At 44.4% G+C, this 23,827-nt stretch overlaps 1 protein-coding gene across 1 annotated transcript in view; it reads left to right on the top strand.

Moving 5' to 3' along the window:
* Window positions 1–23,827, top strand: part of MYO1E (myosin IE) — a 243,090-nt gene that overhangs the window by 79,485 nt on the left and 139,778 nt on the right. Inside the window, exon 2 of the mRNA XM_066341498.1 lies at window positions 18,800–18,943. Coding sequence (XP_066197595.1) covers window positions 18,800–18,943 — 144 coding nt within the window. The remainder of the gene's footprint in view (window positions 1–18,799; window positions 18,944–23,827) is intronic.

The raw sequence follows: 23,827 nt of genomic DNA on the forward strand, positions 1-23,827 counted from the left end.
CATGATCACATTAGACATGGTTAGCTTGTGTTTTTTCAAGTTTAGCGACTGGCAGAATAATGTTACTATCAGAAGGAGCAGCATAGAATTCTCCAGCTAGAGATCGCTAGTTAAGAGTACAAAGCTTCACTGCAGGTTTGCTCAGGAGGGGCTGGCAGTTGGTCCAGTAAATTTCTGCTGGCATTTCCCCTTCTCATCTGCAGAGTGCTGTTCTCCTTTACCAGCTTACTTCCAATTTTCCAGTCAAGACCTTGACTCTTATTCCTCCCCAAACCCCATACACAGAGGCCTGTATCTTGGGGACAAAGCGAAGGGGTTCTAGGAAAGTGATCCTCAAACTGTGGGGTCCCTGTACCTTTGCATGCCAGACAACTCACGAGGTAGCAAATATTAAAACTTCTGTTTATATTCATCTTAATATTAAAAACAAGAAATTAAGCTCTTCCAATATTTAGTATTTACATGGACACCAGTGCCCTCATGCAGCCTGAATGCCAGAGGGTCAAGGTTCATGTTTATTATTTAAGAAATTAAATATTTTAGCCTGACCAGGTGGTGGCGCAGTGGATAGAGCGTCGGACTGGGATGCGGAGGACCCAAGTTGGAGACTCCCAAGGTCGCCAGCTTGAGCGCAGGCTCATCTGGTTTGAGCAAAGTTCGCCAGCTTGAGCCCAAGGTCGCAGGATCGAGCAAGGGGCCACTCAGTCTGCTGTAGCCCAACGGTCAAGGCACATCTGAGAAAGCAATCAATGAACAACTAAGGTGTCACAATGAAAAACTAATGATTGATGCTTCTTATCTCTCTCTGTTCCTGTCTGTCTGTCCCTATCTATCCCTCTCTCTGACTCTCACTCTGTCTCTGTAAAAAAAAAAAGAAAAGAAAAGAAAAAGAAGTAAAATATTTTAATGCCTCATTTGATTGTTCCTCCCAGAACTTTTGTGGATGATAGAAACCTTCACTGCAGGTTTGCTCAGGAGGGGCTGGCGGTTTGCCCAGTGCTGGGCCCAGCGCTGGAAGAACTGATTTCTGGTCCTGGTTCTTGTATTAAGTACCTGGTACCATGGACAAGCATCATCTCTCAGGCCTCAAAATTCTTCATCTGTGAAGTAAAAGATTTGGCCTGATCAGTCACCAGGCACGGCCCTCCCAGCTATTAAATTTAGGGTTTAGAATGTAAATATAGAGGTATTCTTGTCCCTTCCTTGCCCTTCTCCCTTGTAGTTTGTTTAAACACCTTCACTTCTTTTTTTTTTTTTACTTATAAGGCATCTGATACTCAAGATGGTCCTTATTACTCTTCTTCTTCATTATTGTCTTCCATTTTTCTCTGTGTCTCTTTCTCTTTTTTTTTTTTAGAGAAGACACATTGATCTGTTTCTGTGTGTCCCCTGACCTGGGATGGAACCCACAACTTGTGCATATCCGGACGATGCTCGAACCAGCCGAGCCATCTGGCCAGGGCTACTGGTTTCCTTTCTAGTTAACCTCTCAACCTGTCTCCGGGCCTTTTCAGCAGCTACTGTCTTTCTTCTACTCTGCTGTAGTAGATCCCGGTTTTCAGAGAATCCTGGGTTCAAATGTCTCACATATCGTGCGACTATGCGTCACTTGAGCATCGTGAAACTTTCAAAGTCCCATGTTTCTTTATTGAATCGTCTCTGCTTTTATCTTCTTGTTGTCCAGCTGAGATGATTGTTCTTTGATTCTTTCTTGAAACATCAGGTATCCAATGAGGGCACTATTCACAGCTACCAGTGTTCCCAGTTTACTTGTTATGATTAGCAACAACTTGACTCTCACGGTGGGCCATGCAGTGTAGTATGAACGAACTCTCCGTGTGGTAACTTAACACCCTCAGAAGCCCTGAATGTGAGATATGTACTGTTATGATCCCCATTTTGCAGAAAAAGAAACTGAGACTTGGAGACTGGAATGTTTGCAGTGCTGCTTTTACTAAATGTCTTTGAAACATTTAACTTACTTAAAAGTCTTTTTAGTTATATGTGTACTAAGACCTCTCTCTCTATTCAATTAGAATCCCTCCCCCTCAGAGAGAGAAGGGTCTTCTGTCCCTCTGCACAGCCTCTCTTGACCTTTCAATCCAACTTCTATATTTTTAAACATCTGTATTTGCCTGCAGTTGAAAGTTTAGTAAGGATTTAAGTTGGCCAAAAGGAGGCAAAATCTGCCTATTGGTGCCCTCCCCCAACCTGAAAGAACATTAGTAATGAGGGTCCCGGATCCACTCACACAGAAGCTCTGCTGATCTCCCAAATTGGTTTTATTGTGAATCCATCTCCATAACTTGCTTACTGAACTTGGGGGGACGGGTGGTTACAGCAGTAGGTGGTAAGAATCCCTTGGAATTTCTATAGGCAAAGACACATAAAAACAAGGTAAGTTTTTTGTATTTGTGTTCCTCCCTGCTGCACCAGCCCTGTGCCCATGACACGCGGGTCCCGGAGCTGGCCTCCTGCAGTCCAGGTGGGGCTTCCCAGAGATAATAGCAGGGGCACCAGGAGACCAAGAGCCTGCCTTCCTGTCTATCCTGGGGCTTTTAACTGAACTGTCAAGTGCATACACGATTCTCCCCCTCCTTCTAGATTCCTTCAGTTCAGCCCTATTTTTGTTCTATTCTTGAAGTTTAAAGCATGGGTTATGAAAAGAAATGGCCAGGTGACGAAAGGGCATGAGAGCATAGAACAGGTGTTTATCTTCACCTATGAGGCTGTCTTAAGCCTGCAGAACCCTTGGTGACACTTGATCTGCCGTGTTGATTAGTGGCTGCTCTGGTGGCTCCCCCGCCCCCGGCTGAGATATCCCCACAGAACCTTCCTCTCGGCCACCCTGTCAGCCAGCTTCTCTGTGGCCCGAGATTTCTCTGGATCTGTTAAACAGGTCTTGTTTATACTCTAAAAAGTCTCCCAGACCAAAGCCTTAAGCTACATTTTTTTCCCAAGAGGAACATGGCATCTGTGTCACAGCTTAGGGCAGGGGTCCCCAAACTTTTTACACAGGGGGCCAGTTCACTGTCCTTCAGACCGTTGGAGGGCCAGACTATAAAAAAAAAAAACTATGAACAAATCCCTATGCACACTGCACATATCTTATTTTAAAGTAAAAAAACAAAACGGGAACAAATACAATATTTAAAATAAAGAACAAGTAAATTTAAATCAACAAACTGACCAGTATTTCAATGGGAACTATGCTCCTCTCACTGACCACCAATGAAAGAGGTGCCTCTTCCGGAAGTGGGGCGGGGGCCGGATAAATGGCCTCAGGGGGCCGCATGTGGCCCGCGGGCCGTAGTTTGGGGACCCCTGGCTTAGGGTGTATTGCGCAAGCAGAGGGCCCACATGTGCCCATGCCAAACACAGGAGAGGGGGTGGCATTTCTCACTTCTGACCTCTGTTCAGTGTTGGCGAGTGACTGTGGTGCCAGGGGATGCCCCTTATCCTGAGCTTGGCTTCTGTCCTGGGCTCAGCATCCCCAGGGCTAACCTGTGCCATAGGCTGCCCATGTCCCTGGGACAGCTCCAATCACTTCCCAGGCCCTTCTCCTCACTTAGCACATCCTGACCAGCACTGCTCAGCAGGAGGTGACATACCGACACCTTACCTGTTTGTTGTACCTCCACCTAAAATCCTACTCTGTACTCTTTCCCGTGTCCACACTGGCTTTAAAAGCATATACATAAAAGAATCCCATCAACCTTACAAAGCTTTTTTACATTGAGTTTTCTCATTCAGATATGTCTGTTCATTTCTCAGAAAAATTAAACAATATTTTTAAAAACCATAAAATGAGTTATCTTGTATTGTCGTACCTTCACCATTTGACATGACCTAAATAATGCATATTTTGCAATCAATATAGAAAGATGCTGTGAGTGATAGTGAGTCCTGGGAGACTGTCTTTAATCAGGTTGATATCAATTCTGTTACACTCTTCTGATAGGTCTTTGCATATTTTTCTTTTTCCTCAGAATATCATTTAAATTAAGATTTCTTTTTTTTCATGGTACAGAGCAGTAGTTCATTTTATGCCACAAGGAATTATTCAATTGTCTCTGTTTTTATTCCCATTTTAATCAATAATGTGAACAAGAGCTGGTGGTTATGGTATTTCTTTAGTCTGCCTGCCTCATTACTTTGAGTTTTTAATTCAATTAAAGAAATTTACTGAACAGCTATCATTGCTGGGACTATAATTTTCAAAACAAAAATGAGAACACATAGCCTGATAGGGTTTTCTTTTCCTGGTTTATAAATCTACTTATTAATGAAAATCCCATCAGTAGAGGTGTGAAACCTAAATCACATTTAAGTGTTGTATATTTAATAGATTGCCTTAATTATAAAGAATAAGGCCCTGGCCAGTTGGCTCAGTGGTAGAGCATTGGCCTGGTGTGGGACATACCAGGTTTGATTCCCAGTTAGGGCACACAGGAGAAGCAACTGTCTGCTTCTCCCCCACCCCTTCCTCCCCTTCTCTCTCTCTCTTTCTCTCTTTCCCTCCTGCAGCCATGACTCAATTGGTTCGAGTGCATCAGTCCCAGATGGGCAGGCTGAGCATTGGCCCTAGACAGGGGTTGCTGGGTGGACCTCGGTCAGAGCACATGCAGGAGTCTGTCTCTTTATCTCCCCTCTTCTTACTTGGAAAAGAAGGAAAGAAAAATAAAATAAAATTCCATGAAACTGACTTTGCCCAAGGTCACAGAGGTAGAGCTTGCGCTTGAACACAAGTCTGTTGATTTAAATCAACTGCTGGATTAGCAAATGGAATTGCATTCCCCAACCTTTGTACTTGAAAACAGGAGTGATGACAGGGAAGTTCTGAGGGATTGATAAGTGCTTGACGACATTGTTAAGCAACCAAAGTTTACCAAAGCCACAGCTGAAAAGACAGACTGACACCAGTGAGACTCTTCATCATTTGTTTGATCGCACTATAAACAGAGGCAGACATAAAATGAGATTTTTTTCACTTAAAGGGATTTCAACCATTTGAGTCATTGTATTCTGTAGTTTGAAATGTCCTCACCCTATGGTCAAGATTAGCTTGTTGTCTTTTTTTTTATATTTATTTTTTTTAATTTTATTTATTTATTTTTTACAGAGACAGAGAGTGAGTCAGAGAGAGGGATAGACAGGGACAGACAGACAGGAACGGAGAGAGATGAGAAGCATCAATCATTAGTTTTTCATTGTGCGTTGTAACACCTTAGTTGTTCATTGATTGCTTTCTCATACGTGCCTTGACCGCGGGCCTTCAGCAGACTGAGTAACCCCTTGCTGGAGCCAGTGACCTTGGGCTCAAGCTGGTGGGCTTTTGCTCAAACCAGATGAGCCCGCGCTCAAGCCGGTGACCTCAGGGTCTCGAACCTGGGTCCTCTGCATCCCAGTCCAATGCTCTATCCACTGCGCCACCGCCTGGTCAGGCTAGCTTGTTGTCTTAACCTGGACTACACTAGACTATTTAGACAATTAAGAGAAGAGCTGTCTTTAGGGGCGACATTTCTTCCCTTTGACCTCCTGGGATGGGGGCAACAGGAAAGCTTTTGAAACTTCTTTCTGTCTTGGGACAGACTCTGGGCCCAGGACCCCCATTTTCCCCAGTGTAGCTGCCACAGTAAGAAACACCTGGTTTTGCCAGACCAGGCAGTGGCGCAGTGGATAGAGCGTCGAATTGGGATGTGGAAGACCCAGGTTCGAGACTCTGAGGTCGCCGGCTTGAGCCCAGCTCATCTGGTTTGAGCAAAAGCTCACCAGCTTGAGCCCAAGGTCACTGGCTCGAGCAATGGGTTACTCGGTCTGCTGAAAGCCCGCAGTCGAGGCACATATGAGAAAGCAATCAATGAACAACTAAGGTGCCACAACGAAAAACTGATGATTGATGCTTCTCATCTCTCTGCGTTCCTGTCTGTCTGTCCCTATCTATCCCTCTCTCTGTCTCTAAACAAATAAATAAATAAATAAAATCTTAAAAAAAAAAAAAAAGAAGAAACACCTGGTTTTGAGATAAGCCATGCAACCTGGAATTCATTCGCCAGACTAGTGGTTGAAGATGACACTGTGCCAGGCACTGCCCTGCATGCTAGGGACACAGCAGGGGGCAGATGTGCTCCCAAGGCCAGTGCAATGGCACTGAGTTTTCTCTGTCTGTTGCAAGGCCCTGTAGAGCCAGACTGCTTGCTCTGTGGGCCTCTGGCTGCCAGGCTTTGCACAAGTTGCCCCTACATACCAGCAATAAGAGCGCCTGTGCAGATGAAAGAAGTTGATACATGGCACACAGTAAACATGCAATAAAGCAGTTCCTGTTAACTTCGGGATTTTTGTTTTCAGTGGCCACTTACTTTATTATGAGAGGCAGTGAGCATCATGGTTCTGCCCACAGATTCAAGAGCCTGTTGATCTGGGTTTCAAGCCCAGCTGTTGGAGTTGGGCAAAGCCACTTACCCTCTCTGTGCTACAGTTTCCTGACTGGTTAGGTTGTGAGAATTAAATTAATTATCGTGTATAAAATGTTAGAACAGTGCTGATATGTGACATGAATTAGCTGTTGTGTGACAAGACAAATATTCTCCCAAAGAGGAGAGAGTCACCGTTCTGCATTCTCTAGAGATTGAGACAGAAAAGAAGACAACGTGCTGATAATACTTGTAGGAAGTGCTTCCCTAGAGAGAAAGAATAAATTACAGGTGCCCCAGAGAGAATATCCTCCTCAGCCTCAAGACAAGCCCTCACCCTGGGGACCAGTAAAATGTCCCCCATGTGACTGGGAGGGTTTTCTGAGTAGAGAGGACTACAGGAGGTGTCTTGTGACCCCTGATGGGAAGTGCAGGGGACTCAAAACATGAATACAGAGTGGTTTCTACTTGTGAAACCAAATTTGTTTGTGAAAACAAATCCTGGGCTCCCACCAGTATCTCAAGGGGAATCTGGTCTTGCTATGTGAGATTTCCACAGCAGAGAAAAATGTGTTTGGTAAATAACAATAGAAGTCATTGGAATACCTTATGTCTAGACTTGAAATTGGTGGGAACAGGCCCAGTAGAGAATGGCAACAGGTCCAGTCCCCACGGATGGGACAGGGTACCAAGGTGGATGGTAAATTCAGAATGCACAACAACCCCATGTTGTGTATTTTAAATCATATGTCTTCATTATTATTTTAACACATCTCAAAGAAATAAAACTAACGCCAAACTAGTGATTTTATGGAGATGATTGTTTTAGAAGTTAGCCAAATTAAAAAGGACAGGACAGTCAGTAGAAGAATTTGTGGTTGAAAATGACTAAGGTGGCCCTGGCCGTTTGGCTCAGCGGTAGAGCGTCGGCCTAGCGTGCGGAGGACCCGGGTTCGATTCCGGCCAGGGCACACAGGAGAAGCGCCCATTTGCTTCTCCACCCCTCCGCCGCGCTTTCCTCTCTGTCTCTCTCTTCCCCTCCCGCAGCCAAGGCTCCATTGGAGCAAAGATGGCCCGGGCGCTGGGGATGGCTCTGTGGCCTCTGCCTCAGGCGCTAGAGTGGCTCTGGTCGCAACATGGCGACGCCCAGGATGGGCAGAGCTTCGCCCCTGGTGGGCGTGCCAGGTGGATCCCGGTCGGGCGCATGCGGGAGTCTGTCTGACTGTCTCTCCCTGTTTCCAGCTTCAGAAAAATGAAAAAAAAAAAAAAAAAAAGAAAATGACTAAGGTTTAGGAAACACGGGATTATAGTGTATGTAAATTAAGGTAAAAACTCATCTCCTGGGGGGGTGTATACATCACATCGGGTGAGGGGTGGCCCACTTCCTGTGTCAGGTGGTCTTATCAGTGAAGGAACTCTGAGGTTAAAAGACATATAAGTCTGAATGTGCCTATACAAAAAATCAAAGAGGAAATTACCTTGTTTTGCAAGCTTGTGGTCTGGTGGTGATGGGCAGTTTGTCAGCCAGGACATTCACCCTCATCCTGTTTGTGACAGGTGGGGGGCACCAGCTACAAAAATTTTCACAGCAAAGCCTCTAGGGGTAGGCGATCTTGGGCCTCACCAGTCAACACCACTGCACAGCTTCCAAAGTCACATTAATACATGGTACAATGTTTCCAGAATAATCGAAATCTTGATAATATTTTGTTTTTTGATATTAACCATCAACTTAATATTTGTAAAGTGTACAGAACAGTGCCTGTCCCCTCGTGTTATGTGCCATAAATCATCAAACCCAAGATGCTGTTGATTGTAAAAGAAACATTATTTTATTTTTCTCTGTACATGTATTTAAAAAACAAAACAAAACCATACCTCCAGTTAAACTGTGACACAGCACTGATGATAAGACACCTAATTTCAGGATGTTAGAATAAGAAAAAACACACACCTTAGTGCTAATGGAATATGAATATGTTCACTGTTCATTTATAACATCTTAGATTTGATCTTTTCATTGCTACAGAAAATGTCCCTTTGGGGAACAACATTTCAGGCAGAGAAAGGAAAAGAGAAGCTGGGTTTTTCTCCTGTTTGGGGCCCATTGTTTTAAATAACAAGAAGAGTTTACTAAAGCTGCAAGCTGGGATAACAACAGGAATTGGAAGCCTGAGCTCACGTGGAGTAACAAATAATAGGGCAACAATTTTACTTTACTGAGTACTTTCACATCCCTTATCTTATTTGCTCGAATTTTCCCCATGAAAACAACCATATGTGTGTGCACATTTTATAACCATATGCTCAGTAGGCAAATAAAACCATGTAGAAGACAAATGCACCAGATTTCCATACAGAGATATCTTTTTACCAAAATAGCATCATATATGCAATTAAAACAAAATTGGGGCACCTGACCATCTCTTGTTATTTCTTTCTTCTTCTTTTTTTTTACAAACTTTTTTCTCTTCCCTGCTAAGTTAGTCAAGTCAATGTGGCCAGCCTGACGTGCACTGTCCATGCATTGCCCCCCCCACCCCCACCCCCCACCCCCTACCCCCCACCCCCCACCCCCGTCATGTCATCATATAAAACCAAATCTCTCCCAGAGGGATTAGGGGTTGGAGTGACTCTCAGTCTTATTTGATCTTTACAGTAGCCTCTGGAGACAATGTAGAGTTAGGAACCTCTTCTTGAGCAGGTAGCTGAGAGGCCCAGACAAGCGGAGTGATTTGTGGGAGACTCTGTCTTTAAGGAGCCCAGGATCTCAGCTAAGAAGGTTGGTCTTTGAGAGTTGCCCATGACTTTTCTGAGATTATATTGGTCACAGATACACCATGTACCTGAGATACTCCTGGTTTATGCCTGTTGTTCCAGCTTTATTATAGACAACACTTTCTTCTGCACTCAAAATGTTCCAGTTTGAACAGTACATTATGTTTGCTTCGTCGCTTCCAGGAAGGTTGACTCTGGCCAACCGTGGCTAAGACACTGACCGTGGACCTCGTGGTCCTGGATCCAGCATCTGTACATGGCCTTGACGATGGTATTATATGTGAGATGTGATATAGTGGGAAGAGCAAAGAAATGGGAGTCAGCCCTGGCCGGTTGGCTCAGCGGTAGAGCGTCGGCCTGGCATGCGGGGGACCCGGGTTCGATTAACGGCCAGGGCACATAGGAGAAACGCCCATTTGCTTCTCCACCCCCCCCCCCTTCCTCTCTGTCTCTCTCTTCCCCTCCCACAGCCAAGGCTCCATTGGAGCAAAGATGGCCCGGGTGCTGGGGATGGCTCCTTGGCCTCTGCCCCAGGCGCTAGAGTGGCTCTGGTCATGGCAGAGTGACGCCCCGGAGGGGCAGAGCATGCCCCCTGGTGGGCAGAGCGTCGCCCCCTGGTGGGCGTGCCGGGTGGATCCCGGTTGGGCGCATGCGGGAGTCTGTCTGACTGTCTCTCCCCGTTTCCAGCTTCAGAAAAAAAAAAAAGGAATGGGAGTCAGAAATCCCCATGGCAAGTCTCAGCTCTGGGACAGGAATGTGGAGACGGCACACAATTATTGAACCTTTGTGTGGGTCACATTTACTTACATGAATGAAGCGAACACATCTACATTCACTGAGCCTCCCCCCACCCCCCCCTCCCCCCACCCCACTTTGTGTGCCAACCCCACAAAGAACTTTCCCATCCCAGCCCCTCCCAGTAGAAGCAACTTGGTGAATTAAAATTCCAGACCTCAGCTTTACCATTTGTAAAATAGTAATCGATTGTAATATTCACGTCCTGCACGTGGTGTATGAATTAAATGAGACCACGTAAAGCATCGGCACACATTTATGGGTTTGTTAAATGTTAGTTCCAGTTACCCGAAGGGCTGAAGGGAATGAGATGCTGATTGGCTACTGACTGCCCCGCACTCTTCCAGAAACAGCCCTTCCTTGCATTCTGTTCACTGTATTTCAGCACAGACACGCTCGCTCCAAACATACATCTTCGCATCACCCTAATAGTGGGGGATGGAGCTAAAGTCCATAAAACTGAAATACATTGCAGGCCTGATGCTGGTTTGCTGTACCTGGCACACAAGAGACAAGTATTATAGTTACAAGCCCCCACCCCCATCATTTGCAATGGAAGTAAGTGTTTCATTCCAGTCAAATAGCAAAACTGCAAAAGGTAGAATTCCCAGACTGTCAATTCAAAGATTAAAGTCTAATAGATAGTTCTGTGCCTTTCTTGTTACGACTCACTGGGACAAAAACAATAATAATAATACGGAAAAAAAGCTCAAGTTTAATTCAATGGCAAGCCGGAGCGTTACTTCTGGTTCGTTTTCCACAATAAGAACATTGTTTATCTGATTCTCAGCGTGATACACTTATAACATTGGGAGCATTCTAGCCCCAGGTTTTCTAGAAATCAGATCTGCTGCCCTGTTGTGTTTAAGGACCAGCTAATCATCCCAGACATGATTTCTTCTCATTCATGCCACACCTCCCAACCCACCTTTCAAACCTCCAACCTGCTCAGAACCCAGACTTACAACCATGGTACCGGCTTTGGGATAGTTCAGTGTTGGCCAAATGAGTTTGTAAAATATGACTTCTGAGTTTGCTCACTTTTATTGTTACAGATGGCACTGGGCAAACCACATGTGTGCTTGCCCCCAGAGCAGGCAGTTGATTGTGGATTGCATTCCTGCTTGGAAAAGGCCATTGTTATGCTAATGTGTGCTGAAGGAGGGGTCTTTGTGGGCCCAGATAGGTTTTTAGGAGGAAGAGAAGAAGAAGAAGCCAAGATGGAAGGGAAGGAGGGAGAAGTCAGTTTTGCAGAGTAAGAAGCCATGTTGGCAGATGGGAAACCAGAGGTGACTGAGACTGGTGGGGGCCTTTGATTCTAGGAAAAACCGGATGAGTCAGTGGCTTTGGGAGCCCTGAATAGAAAGGGAAGTGTTTTCCTGCTGTGTGTTTACTTGCTGGCCAGTTGCGAGGCTAGAATAAAGGAATGGCCCACCATTTTTTGGCTTCACTGTTTCTTTACCATTTGCCCAAATCTAATGGGAACCTGCATGTGGATGGCCACGACAGCCGCAGCTACTGGCTCTACACTCAGTCACCACCCAGCATCATCCATAGAAAATGCTTGATTGTATTGGCATCATTTTTAATGTTGCTTTTTAAATTTTACTAAGGCCCTGGCCCATTGGCTCAGTGGTAGAGTGTCAGCCTGGCGCATGGAAGTCCCTGGTTCAATTCCCAGTCAGGGCACATAGGACCATCTTTTTATCCACCCCTTCCCCTTCTCTCTTTCTCCCTCTGTCTCTCTCTGTCCCCCAACCATGGCTCATTTGAGCAAATTGGCCCCAGCCACAAGATGGCACCACGGCTTTACCTCAGGTGCTATAAAATAGCTTGGTTGCCAAGCAACTGAGCAACAGCCTCAGATGGGCAGAGCATTGCCCCATAGGGAGCTTGCCGGGTGGATTCTGATCAGAGCGCATGTGGGAGTCTGTCTCTCTGCCTCCCCGCCTCTCAATATAATAATAATAAAATTTACTAAGACTTCCATATGATTTTTAATGCAATCAGAGCAGAAAAGTTTAAAATGGAAAGTCACCCTTCTCCCCAATGGAACCTGTGAACCTTTCAAGAAAGCAATTATAACACGTCTTTTAAAAAAATTTTAGACAAATACTGTCTCTTTACTTAACCCACATATTGATTGCTATTTTCATGAAACTGTGTGTCTTGAAGATTGTTCCATGTTGATACAAGTCTTCCTTTCAATGACTGCGTAGCACTCCTTTGTGAGAGGGTGTGCCATACTCATCAGTGCACGACCCGTGTCCACCATTCCCCATACACATTTTGCTATAATGAATAAATTTGTACATATATCTTGGTATAGCTAGAGATAGATTCCTAAAAATGCAATTGCTGGGTCATAGAGGGTGTAAATTTCATTTTTATTTAGTTAACTGTATACATATTGGTCTGTGGGACTAAAATTTTGTCACCTATTTCCACACTGCTGTCTAAAAATACTGTGCAGCCTCCTCTTCCTAGAAGAGTGTGAGAATATGGGTGGGGGCACCCGCCCCCAGGCCCAGCCCAACACTGGGCCTCCTGTACTTACACAGCATTCCTAATCGCCTCCCTTTCGGGGCGTTTGAAGACTGTAGTTACCCAGTCTGTGGTCTCCTCCTCTGTCCTGGATGAACCGAGGGGAAATGCTCAGAGACACTAGGGAGAGTGTCTGCAGAGCCCCGCCGTGGCAGGCAGGCGACGCTGGGCTCTCTGATGAGAGTTGGCTTTCAGGAGGGAACAGGCCCCACCTTTGTGCTGACTCACCTTTGCTCTTCCCAGTCCCCACCCTGGTAAACACACACCAGGGAGGGACACTCAACCTTTTCAAGTCAGTTAGAGAGAATCCGTGAGCTGGGTTCTCCCTGCATCTGAGGAGCTCTTGTGTCTTGGTGCCACCTCCGAAATGAGAGGAACACGACAGGCCACTCTGTGGAAAAAAAGGGTGTACTCCGCTTGCTAGAACTTGTGTATGAGTCGTCGCTTTTTAATAAACTGAATTGTCATTAGAAACCAAACGTGGACCTGAGAGAGCTTGTGCTCAAGACTCACCTGGTGGGAAATATCTCCCTGTAATTTTTAATAATTGTCAGGGGGAAGAGTAACTTTCCACCGTCATCATCATCACCATTATTATTCATTCCGCTCATTACCATTTACATCAGCCCCCACCCCCCCTTCCTTGGACAGCCATGCCTCACTCACCCAGGACTGTGGGGAAGGAAATACCTTGCTGAGTACCCGTACTGGTTTAAAAACTTAACCATTTGCTGAGATGACAGCCTGGTAAACCGGGCCTTTGCCATCTGAGGAGAGTGACTCCCCCTCACACGGAAGGGGAGGCCCCTGTCTCTGTCCTTCCTCCTCCCAGCACTCATGGCCGCCAGCTCTGCCCCAACCCTCCCAGTCAGGACAGTGAGGAAGAAGTGAAGGGGTCAAAGTTATTTGTCCCAGAAACGTAATTCATGTTCTCATAATCCTACAACAGCAGTTCGTGGCCCAAGGGCAACATTCAGCCTCTGCCTCTGAGGACACGTCTGGGGTTATAAAGTGGTAACCATTTCCCACCTGGTTCTCCACTTACTGCCTGTTCCGAGGAAGGCCTCAGGAAAAGTCGTGCTGTAATCAAATGTTGTCCCTACAGCAAAACGGAAAGGAGTTTTTCTGTTCCACTGTGGAGAACGTTTAAGCTTCCCTGGTTGGGATGAGAGCCTACGCTTCCACATTTAGTTTACAGTCTCTCTGATCAAGTTCCCACTCTCTATCTACTAGAACTTTCTAGCCCAGCTTTCATTTACCTGTGGGGAGGGTTCTGGCTGTATCCTTGACGCTCTGGACAGGCCAGCCTTCCCCAAAGGGCTCTGTTTGCTCCTACCCTCCCACCCTTCACCTCATGTGAATTTAGGGGGAGGGGTGGAGGGAGGAGAAAAGCATAGAAAGCTGCGGTCAATAAGGACAGAAAAGTTACTATGGAACGCCTTGGGCAGTTTTTCATCAGTGAAATAGAGATAATATTGTACATAGTGTGGGGAGTGGTTGTAAAGGCTGAATGAGTCCACATATATAGCTGAAATTACCTGGGAGAGGTGAAGGGGGAGAGTGGGGGGCAGGAGAGGTCGAATGTAAAGCCAGTAGCCACGGCCACCATCACAGCTGCCTGGCCCGTGCAGGTTCACATTTGATTCAGACAGACAGTAATGAAACAACAGAGCCACACACTGGTGGGCCATTAGCTTTAATCCTAGCTTGCACTAGGCGGGCAAGAAATATACACAGTGGGAAAACACTTCCCTTTCCATTCAGGGCTCCCAAAGCCACTGACTTAGCTGAGTTTCCTAGAATCAAAGGTTTCTAACCTCACCAGTTTCATTCACCTCTGTTCCCCATCTCCTTCTCTCTGCACAAACTCTGCACAATCTGGCTTCTCCTTCAGCACTCCGACATCTTGGCTGCCTCTTCTCTCCTCCACGTGGCCTTTTTCTGCTCTCCTCTCTCTGCTCTCTCCTCTAATGCTAATCTCAGGAACCGAGAGAGAGCAAGCTCCCGGTCTGCCCCATTTTATAGTGTAGAAATCAAAACCTTTAATCCAAAATACAGCCTGACCAGGCAGTGGTGCACAGTGGATAGACCGTCGGACTGGGATGTGGAAGAACCCAGGTTCAAGACCCCGAGGTCGCCAGCTTGAGCGCGGGCTCATATGGTTTGAGCAAAGCTCACCAGCTTGGACCCAAGGTCACTGGCTCAAGCAAGGGGTTACTCAGTCTGTTGAAGGCCCCTGGTCAAGGCACATATGAGAAAACAATCAATGAACAACTAAGGTGTTGCAACAAAAAACTGATTGATGTTTCTCATTTCTCTCCATTCCTCTCTCTCTCTCTCTCTCTCTCTCTCTCTCTGTCTCTCTCTCGTCTCTGTTAAAAAAAAAATCAAATCCAATATACAAACAAGGAAGTCTCTGATACAGAGTCACTTAGGGTGGGAAAGGCTTAGTCTTAAAACTAAGCCTTAGGATATAACAACCCTGCCTGCTTACAGCGTGTCCCCCACAGCCAATGCAAACTATAAACGAGCAAACCTATATATCATATTTACAAACTTATTTGAGCAACAATAGAGAGTGAGATCTGTGACCAGTTGGATATAGGAACTGTATCAAATAAAAAATAACTTTAGTGTTTTTATGTTTGATGCTAAGAGATGGTGGGTTGTTAACAAAGAATATGTTTTCAGTGATGTTTTGGAGGTAGTTTATCATTTTGTTACCATCTTAAACTTAACAGATAGTGCTATCCAGTAAGTCACAATGGAGAGAGGATGAAGAAACAAAGATGTTTGGATGAGTTCATGGTCCTAGAGACTTTGGTTTATACTTTGCTTTTGCTCTTTAACCACCATATTTCCCCATGTATAAGATACACCCTTTTTCGAAAAATTTGAGGTCTAAAAACTGGGTACGTCTTATACAGTAATTGTAGTTTTGTTTTTCTTTTTTACATGCATTTTCCACTTTATTGTGCTTGTTTTTGTGGTCATTGTTGAACACAGTGATTCATCATCAGACACAGATGAGGACAAGCTAATGGATGGGAGTTTTGACAGTGATGAGGAGTTGTATGAATTTTATGATGAATAAAACTTGAGTTCAGGCCCTGGCCGGTTGGCTCAGCGGTAGAGCGTCGACCTGGCGTGCAGGGGACCCGGGTTCGATTCCCGGCCAGGGCACATAGGAGAAGCGCCCATTTGCTTCTCCACCCCTCCCCCTCTCCTCCCTCTCTGTTTCCCTCTTCCCCTCCTGCAGCCAAGGCTCCATTGGAGCAAAGATGGCCCGGGCGCTGGGGATGGCTCCTTGGCCTCTGCCCCAGGCGCTAGAGTGGCTCTGGTCGCGGCAGAGCGACGCCCCAGAGGGGCAGAGCATCGCCCCCTGGTGGGCAGAGCGTCGCCCCTGGTGGTCGTGCCGGGTGGATCCCCGTCGGGCGCATGCGGGAGTATGTCTGACTGTCTCTCCCCGTGCTTCAGAAAAAGTACAAAAAAAACAAACAAAAAAAAACTTGAGTTCAATAACTTTATGTAATTCTTTTTTTGAATTTCAGGCCCCCAAATTAAGATGCATCTTATACATGGGAGCGTCATACATGGTGAAATACGGTAGTTGGGAGTCTTGTTTTCTCCTGCTGTAGCATGTGAATGTCAATTCCTCTCTCAGGTGGTGGTTTGGAATAGTAAAGGGAGCAACCACTACAAATCAAATGGCTCCTTGCCTTGTTCACAGTGACTATTCCATCACACTGTTGGTTCCTTACCCTTTTGAAGGTGGAGGTCTGCAGTCAATCGGTGGGACTCTGCAGTGTCGAGGGACATTTGAGACCATGAGACTCAATGAACTTCACAAGGAGCCCTGTCTTACTGGGAAGTAACTGCTATTAGAGGGAGGGCACCGCTTCTGAAAGGGGACAGACTGTAATGTCTCACTCTCTGGTGGCACAGAGGGGAGAGTTGGGCTGGACCCCAAGGCCGACGCGGGTTACCTTGAGAAGACAGTTTTTGTGGATCAGCACAACCACAAACACTCGGACACAGAGTCCCTCCATTTATTGTCCTTTGCAGAAGTTGCACAATAAATAGTTTATTATTAATAGTCCTTCTGTTTCGTTCAACTGTGCTTGAATTATCCAAAGAGAAAGTGACATTTTGGGCCTCTTTTAAGAAGGTAGATATTTATTGGGGTTAAAAACAAATAAACAAATGCACCTACTGGTATGTTAGTTTTCTATGCAGAGTAATTTTTGTGGGAGGAAGGGGTGGGCGGAGCCATCAGGAATGTAGGTTGGAAGGAAACCATGGACATTCGGTTGCGATCCAGTGAGTCATGCTGTGGCCAGGGCCTTTTCTCTTTCTGCCTTGCCACAAGAGGAAGAAGGGGTGGTGAGGTCTGAGGTAATTTTGTAGAAGTGATGCTGCATGTTCTGAGAAAGCCAAATATATCGTATAAACAGTTTCCCTTTGCAAGGCAGCATGGGTGGCAAGCCCTCTAAAACCCCACCCTGGAACCTGAGCCATGGCACTGGCTGGTTTTTAAAAATTGCTTTCCCAGAGCCTCTTAGAATTGCTTTTATCAAAGGACCCGTCTCCTGAAGAGAAAACAAGCAATTTTTTTAAAAGTGAAATTTATAGTGGTGTCCATCTTGTTTCCTTCCACCTCCCCCTTCTCTTAAAGAGCCTCCTATGATTACCTTTTCTCGTCCTACTTTTGATATCTGATGAGGTGGCCTTTCTAGATACCTTTATGCAGAGTTTCCTCTTCTTTGTCCAAACTCCCTCAATAAGGGAACTCCCGAGAAGAGAGCTGGATATGAGTCTTGCTGTGTGCAGGAAGATGCTTGAAGGGTTTGAAGGGAAGGGAGAATCCTCCGATATCTATCTAGTCATGTGTTATTTGCCATTATTTCATATATATTGGCTTTTTTTCCCCCGTGAGTGTAAATTGTAAAGAATATCCTTTCTCCTCTGGTCTTCTGGAAAATTTAAAAAGTATTTAGGTCTATATCAAATGGCATCTTCTCCAGGAAGTTATTTCTGTCTCTCCCAGAACAAAAAAGCCTCCCCTGTTGCTGGAACACCCATTTACCTGTGTTTACATGTTGACTGTTGCTGACACGTAAATCACCTGTGCCGATCCCTAGCTGTGCTCCCTAGTTGTCCTTTGATGGATGGCCAGTTCCCCAAGTGTGGCCACTCGGGTGCTCCCATCCTCCCCTCACCCCAGGACAAGGCACACCGCTGGGCCTACAGGGGAATTCCACTGCAGAAATGCCAAGTTTAAGGAACCCCTTGCAGGCCGCAGGGTGTTCAGAAGCCATTCCTGGTGTTAGGTTTTAACTCCAATAAACAGACAAGGGCCACAGCTTCATCTGTCCAAGGAGGCTGTGGGGCCGGATGAAGTCCTCCTGCCCACAGTATGTTCTGTGATCACTTTTAGGCTCCCGGTCCTTTTCTTGTGACTGTGCAATGATCGGTCACCAAAATATAGCTTATCTTTTGAATGGAGAAGGCTTAATGTTACATTGATAGTGATAAGTTTACAAAGGGAAAATGATGATAATGTGACCTCGTCATTGTGTGATATGTATTCTTTCTACTTCTAAGTTCTGTCTGGTCATTTGCAAAACAAGTCTAGAAAGTTTCTATAAGGTTGACGGAATTACTAGAGACCGCCGATCATTTATTGTGCTCTACTCTAGACCAGCGATTTTCAACCTTTTTTATCTCACGGCACACATAAACTAATTACTACAATTCTGCAGCACACCACAAAAAATATTTTTTGCCAATCTGACAAAAAAAAAGGGTATGATTTTGATCCATTCACAACAACAGCTATCATTGTGTTCGTTCGCTGTTGTCATTTTTTTACTTGCCAATCTTAGGGAAAAGAGGTCAGTGCCATCACTATTCAGGCATTACATTCTTTAAAAATTCTTACAGCACACTGGTTAAAAATCTTTGCTGTATACCCTGTTCGGTGCTTGATGTGTGTCATTTTATTTAATCCTTACAGCAGTTCTATAGAATGGGTCTTATTTCTCCCATTTTTTGCATGGGAAAAGAGAAGCTGAAGTGGCACCGTGAACTTAGATAACTTTCCCCCACTTCCCTAGGTCTATCGGTGACAAAGCTGAGCCTTGAACCAGGTCTATCCACAGCAAAATTTTTCTTCACTCTATTCTGCTGCATTTGATAGGAGGATTATTTGGGAAATAATGCCAGGAGAAAATAAACTATCCTAATAATTGTGCATTTTCCATTTGCAGGGAAGCAAAGGTGCCTACCGGTACCACTGGCAGAGCCACAATGTCAAACACAGCGGCGTGGACGACATGGTCCTTCTCTCCAAGATCACAGAGAATGCCATCGTGGAGAATCTAAAGAAGAGATACATGGATGACTACATTTTTGTATCCTTTATTGATTCCTTTGGACACTTCTAAATGAGATGACAGGCCTGACCTGTGGTGGCGCAGTGAATAAAGCGTCGACCTAGGAAATACTGAGGTCCCCGGTTCAAAACCCTGGGCTTGCCTGGTCAAGGCACATATGGGAGTTGATGCTTCCAGCTCCTCCCCCCTTCTCTCTCTCTGTCTCTCTCTCCTTTCTCTGTCTCTCTCTCTCTCTCTCCTCTCTAAAAAAATGAATAAATAAAATTAAAAAAAAAATTTTTAAATAAAAAAAATAAAAAAATAAATAAATGAGATGACAGTGTCCACGTTAAAACGTGGCTTTATTCCGAGTGTAAGAAGACCGTTTGAATGCTTTGTGCTCACGTCGTTTTCACCCTTTCAGAATGTGGCTGTGTTCTTTTTTTGTCCCTTGGTTCAGGCAGTGGGAAGGGCAAAGATGATGCTAAATTCTTTTCCTGGCATTTCACATAATCAAGATGCAGCCAGTATCCATCTATATCAGGGGTCCCCAAACTTTTTACATAGGGGGCCAGTTCACTCTCTCAGACCGTTGGAGGGCCGGACTATAAAAAAAACTATGAACAAATTCCTACGCACACTGCACATATCTTATTTTAAAGTAAAAAAAGAAAACAGGAACAAATACAATATTTAAAATAAAGAACAAGTAAATTTAAATCAACAAACTGACCAGTATTTCAATGGGAACTATGCTCTTCTCACTGACCACCAATGAAAGAGGTGCCCCTTCCGGAAGTGCGGCGGGGCTCAGATAAATGGCCTCAGGGGGCCGCATGCGGCCCGCGGGCCGTAGTTTGAGGACCCCTGATCTATATTAACCCAAGGCCCTGTACCTTTGATGTCCTCTGGCCACACATGTGGTGTCTACAACCTCTGCTGGGCCAGAGAAAGTTGTGATCTGCAGAATTCTGTCGACCATGTTCCCTGATCGCAGAGCAGGTCAGTCCAGACTTAAAAAGTTTAAAAAAGAGATTGCCTCATGCAAAAATGTGCAGTTTTGTCAGTTTTTCTGCCTTCTTATGTTTACTAAAGGAAATATAAGAAGTGAAGATCAGCTATTGAAAATGCCTGACATTCTCGACTTGTTCTTTTTTTTCCTTTAATTTGAGAAAGAGACGGAAGGAGAGGGAGAGAAAGAAGCTTCAACTCGTTGTTCCACTTAATTGTTCCATTTCAGTTGTGCACTCACTGATTGCTTCTCATATGTGCCCTGACGGGGATCAAACCCACAACTTCAGCATGTTGGGATTATGCTCTATCCATTGAGCTACCCGGTCAGGGCCTACCAGTTGTCCTTTATGTCTCAATTTAGTTTGCCAGATGCCATTTTTTAATAGGGCTTTAAAAAATTTGTAATGGAAATTTGATTCAAATGCGTGTTGACTTCACTATAAACAGAGAACTGTGATATTTAAGTTCCTACAAGATTCAGGAGTTTTGTTTGGCACAACTAAGTAAAGATATTTGGTGGAATTATTGCAGAGTTGGTCATAGACATGCAAAGATTTGTGTAAAATCTGTATAGTGGTAGCAGTAAGTTTAACTCTGATGCTGTTGGTGGCTCCTGAAGGTATGGTGTAATGACCCTATGGAGGGTCATTACAGGTGTAGTCTTTGCAACCCTTATAATATATACATTTTAGATTTAACCCCCAAAACATGGGGAGCATCCGTTTTCAAATCAGTAGCTTCTGTTTATTATTTACACTGCTCATTTGTTAGTTAAAAGCCCTTGTACCTGCGTAACAATACTTTCGCAGGGACTGCCTATGTCATCATTAGGAGAGTTCAACTCACCAGGTATTTACTGAGCAGGACACTATTCCGATGCACTTAGATGGTTCTGACCAATACTCTGCTAGTCCTTATTTACCACAGGAGATTTTTACCAAATATGTGGGTAGTTAAATCCCTAAAACCCTGCTTTTAAGTGTGAATAGCTATATTTGAGTCTGTTAGCTGTATGGATCAGGGGTGGCAGCCGGCTCCCTACGGACAAAACCATGCTCACTGCCCACTTTATAACCAAGTTTTATTGGAACACAGCCCTGCTCAGTTTTATTCTTGTCTGTGGTTGTTTTCATGCACCAGTGGCAGAGTTGAGTAGTTGCAATAGACCATATGACCCACAAAACCTAAAATATTTACTTTTCTGGCCCTTTATAGGAAAATCTTTGCTGACTCCTAAATATCTGTGCAGAACTTCCTTTAATTGTTTGAAAGCAGTTGTATTCAGCTGTAAGATTTAATTTTATTTGGTCCAAAAAATTGAAATCTGCTCACTGTATCTGGGTTTATCACCATTAGAACATTTGGGTCACTTTTATATGCAGGACCCATGGCACATAGAAACTGGCAGATGATAGACGAGAAAAAGTCAGGTGCAGGAAGTGTATCGGACTGCCTGGCTTCAAACCTTGTTCAGCATGGGCCTGGTGACCTTAGGAAGTTTTGTCACCTGTGTGCCTTGATTTCCTCACCTATAAAATGCGAGTGACAATAAAATCTCCCTCACGAGGATGTTTTAGGGTTAAATGAAGTAATGCAAAAAGTACAAAATAACCTTAGTTATTTATTATTGTACACTTAAGCATGTAAGTTCCTCCCATATTTCTGAGATATAGTCCAAAAACTCAATGGTAGAGATGCTTATTGGAAATTCAAATACATTATATCCTGTAAACTTTTACATGGAGGATTGGTTTATTGACAAGCCCATATAAGGCTAACTTCCGCTAAATGTAATTGAACAAATTATTTATTGGAATGTTCTTAGAATGAGCACGTTCAGCTTATGACATTGTTTACATAGAAACACGAGTTTTGATAAGCTGAATAGAAAAGAAAAAAAGTGACGTCAGTGGTTGTCAGCAGCCAACCCAGACATACTCATTTCTCCCCACAAAGTTCATTTACCCCTCAAATAGCAGAGATTACTTGAGGGCCAGGACTGTGTCTTATATGCCTTCTTTTAAAAAACAAACTTTAAAAAGCCCTTGAGAGCAATACATTTTCATTTAGCATGATTTGTAAAATGCAGTCAAGCAGACAGGAGGACAGTAACATCACCATATAGGGTTCGTTCCTATATAACCTCTTGCTATATATTTTTCAATTTATCCACATATAGACATGCATATAGACATGTGCTCTCATTAATTTTAACAAAAAAGTGGGATCCTCTTGCATCATGTATTTTAATTTCCTGCATCATTCTTGGCAGGATGCATTGTATTACGTGTTCATTGAAAATTTGTTGACTATCAAGACTTGCTTTTTATATTCAGACAGCAGAATTTCTAAATGAGTCACAGAGAGGGGGCTGATTACGAGCCTCTGAATTAATGCCTTCAAATCCTTGACTGACTAATCATGTATTCTACCAAGGAAATGAGTTTGTTGACCACTAATGACTTCGTGTTTTTAGAAATCTCTGCCCACTCAATAAATGAGAAACTCGGCATCAATGAGATTTCCGTCGATGGCACAGAGCAGCATTCAGCTCTGAGGATGCTTGATGGGTCTGCTGGATATTTATTAAATAATACCAAGGGTGGGGCTGCAATGCTTTGCCACTAATAAGTGATAAAAGCCTTCTTTATCGGTTCAGTGCTAAGGGAATATTATAATGATAGAGTAGCATTATTTGAAATAAAAGTGTTTTTCTCCCTCTCTCTCCTAACATTAAGAGTTAAGGCAAGAAGAGGTTCGATTTCACATTAAAATTATAAAATTGCTCATTTCACCTCTTCTACATCTGATACCAGCACATTGTCTTGTATTGAAGGTCAGCATTTGGAATAATCAGTTGTTAATGCATTCAGGCTGAATGCACATTTCTTTGTTCTACATTAGAAAAAAACATCTACTTAGAAAATGCTAACATGGTTTACCAATGAAACCCCACATTTTTCAGCTATTTATCCTATGACAAGGAAGGTTTAATTTACCACCCATTTTTTTTCCTGAATGTTGCCATACTCCTTACAGTTACACACAAAAATATGTGAGGAAAACATTGCAGTATTTGCTCTAATGCCTGGCAAGACATCCTTTATAGCCACTTGGCTGACAAAAATAGTTCTTGTGTAAAAGCACTCTGTGCTCATTTGGTCCAGCCTTTTCCAAACTTGTTTTTACTCAAAGACCACACTCAAGTGTATTTGGCATCTTTAGCCCTTGAACGAGGGGTTGAGACTTTTGTGCCAGACCAACCGGAGCTGAAAGCAGCGCGTGTGTTCCCAGGGAGGGTTGGCCCCTGGCACTCAGCTAGCGCTGGGGGGGCCGCAGTGAGATGAGGTTGGTCTGGCGGCCGGAGCCAGGGGCTCAAGTTCCAGCTTGACCATTCTCCACATATGTCTGCAGGAATGTCACCTCAGCTCCCCACCCCACCTCCGTGATAAAAACAGGAACATTTCATTAGATCAGTGTAGGTGGTTTGGGGAGATCTCACTAGTTACAGAATTATTTTTTAAAATTAAACTTTTATCTTTGTCTAATAAGACCATTAGGAACAAACTTACAGAAGCTGCACAACCATCACATTTCATAAAAAAAAGAATATTTGGCCTGACCAGGTGGTGGTGCAGTGGATAGAGTGTCGGACTAAGATGGGGAGGACCCAGGTTCGAAACCCTGAGGTTGCCAGCTTGAGCGCGGGCTCATCTGGTTTGAGCAAAAGCTCACCAGCTTGGACCCAAGGTCACTGGCTCGAGTAAGGGGTTACTCCAGGGGTCCTCAAACTTTTTACACAGGGGGCCAGTTCATTGTCCCTCAGACTGTTGGAGAGCCGGACTATAAAAAAAACTATGAATAAATCCCTATAAACACTGCACATATCTTATTTTAAAGTAAAAAAAC

The sequence above is a fragment of the Saccopteryx leptura genome, chromosome 6 (genome assembly GCF_036850995.1).
Source record: "Saccopteryx leptura isolate mSacLep1 chromosome 6, mSacLep1_pri_phased_curated, whole genome shotgun sequence".
NCBI classification, from domain to species: domain Eukaryota; kingdom Metazoa; phylum Chordata; class Mammalia; order Chiroptera; family Emballonuridae; genus Saccopteryx; species Saccopteryx leptura.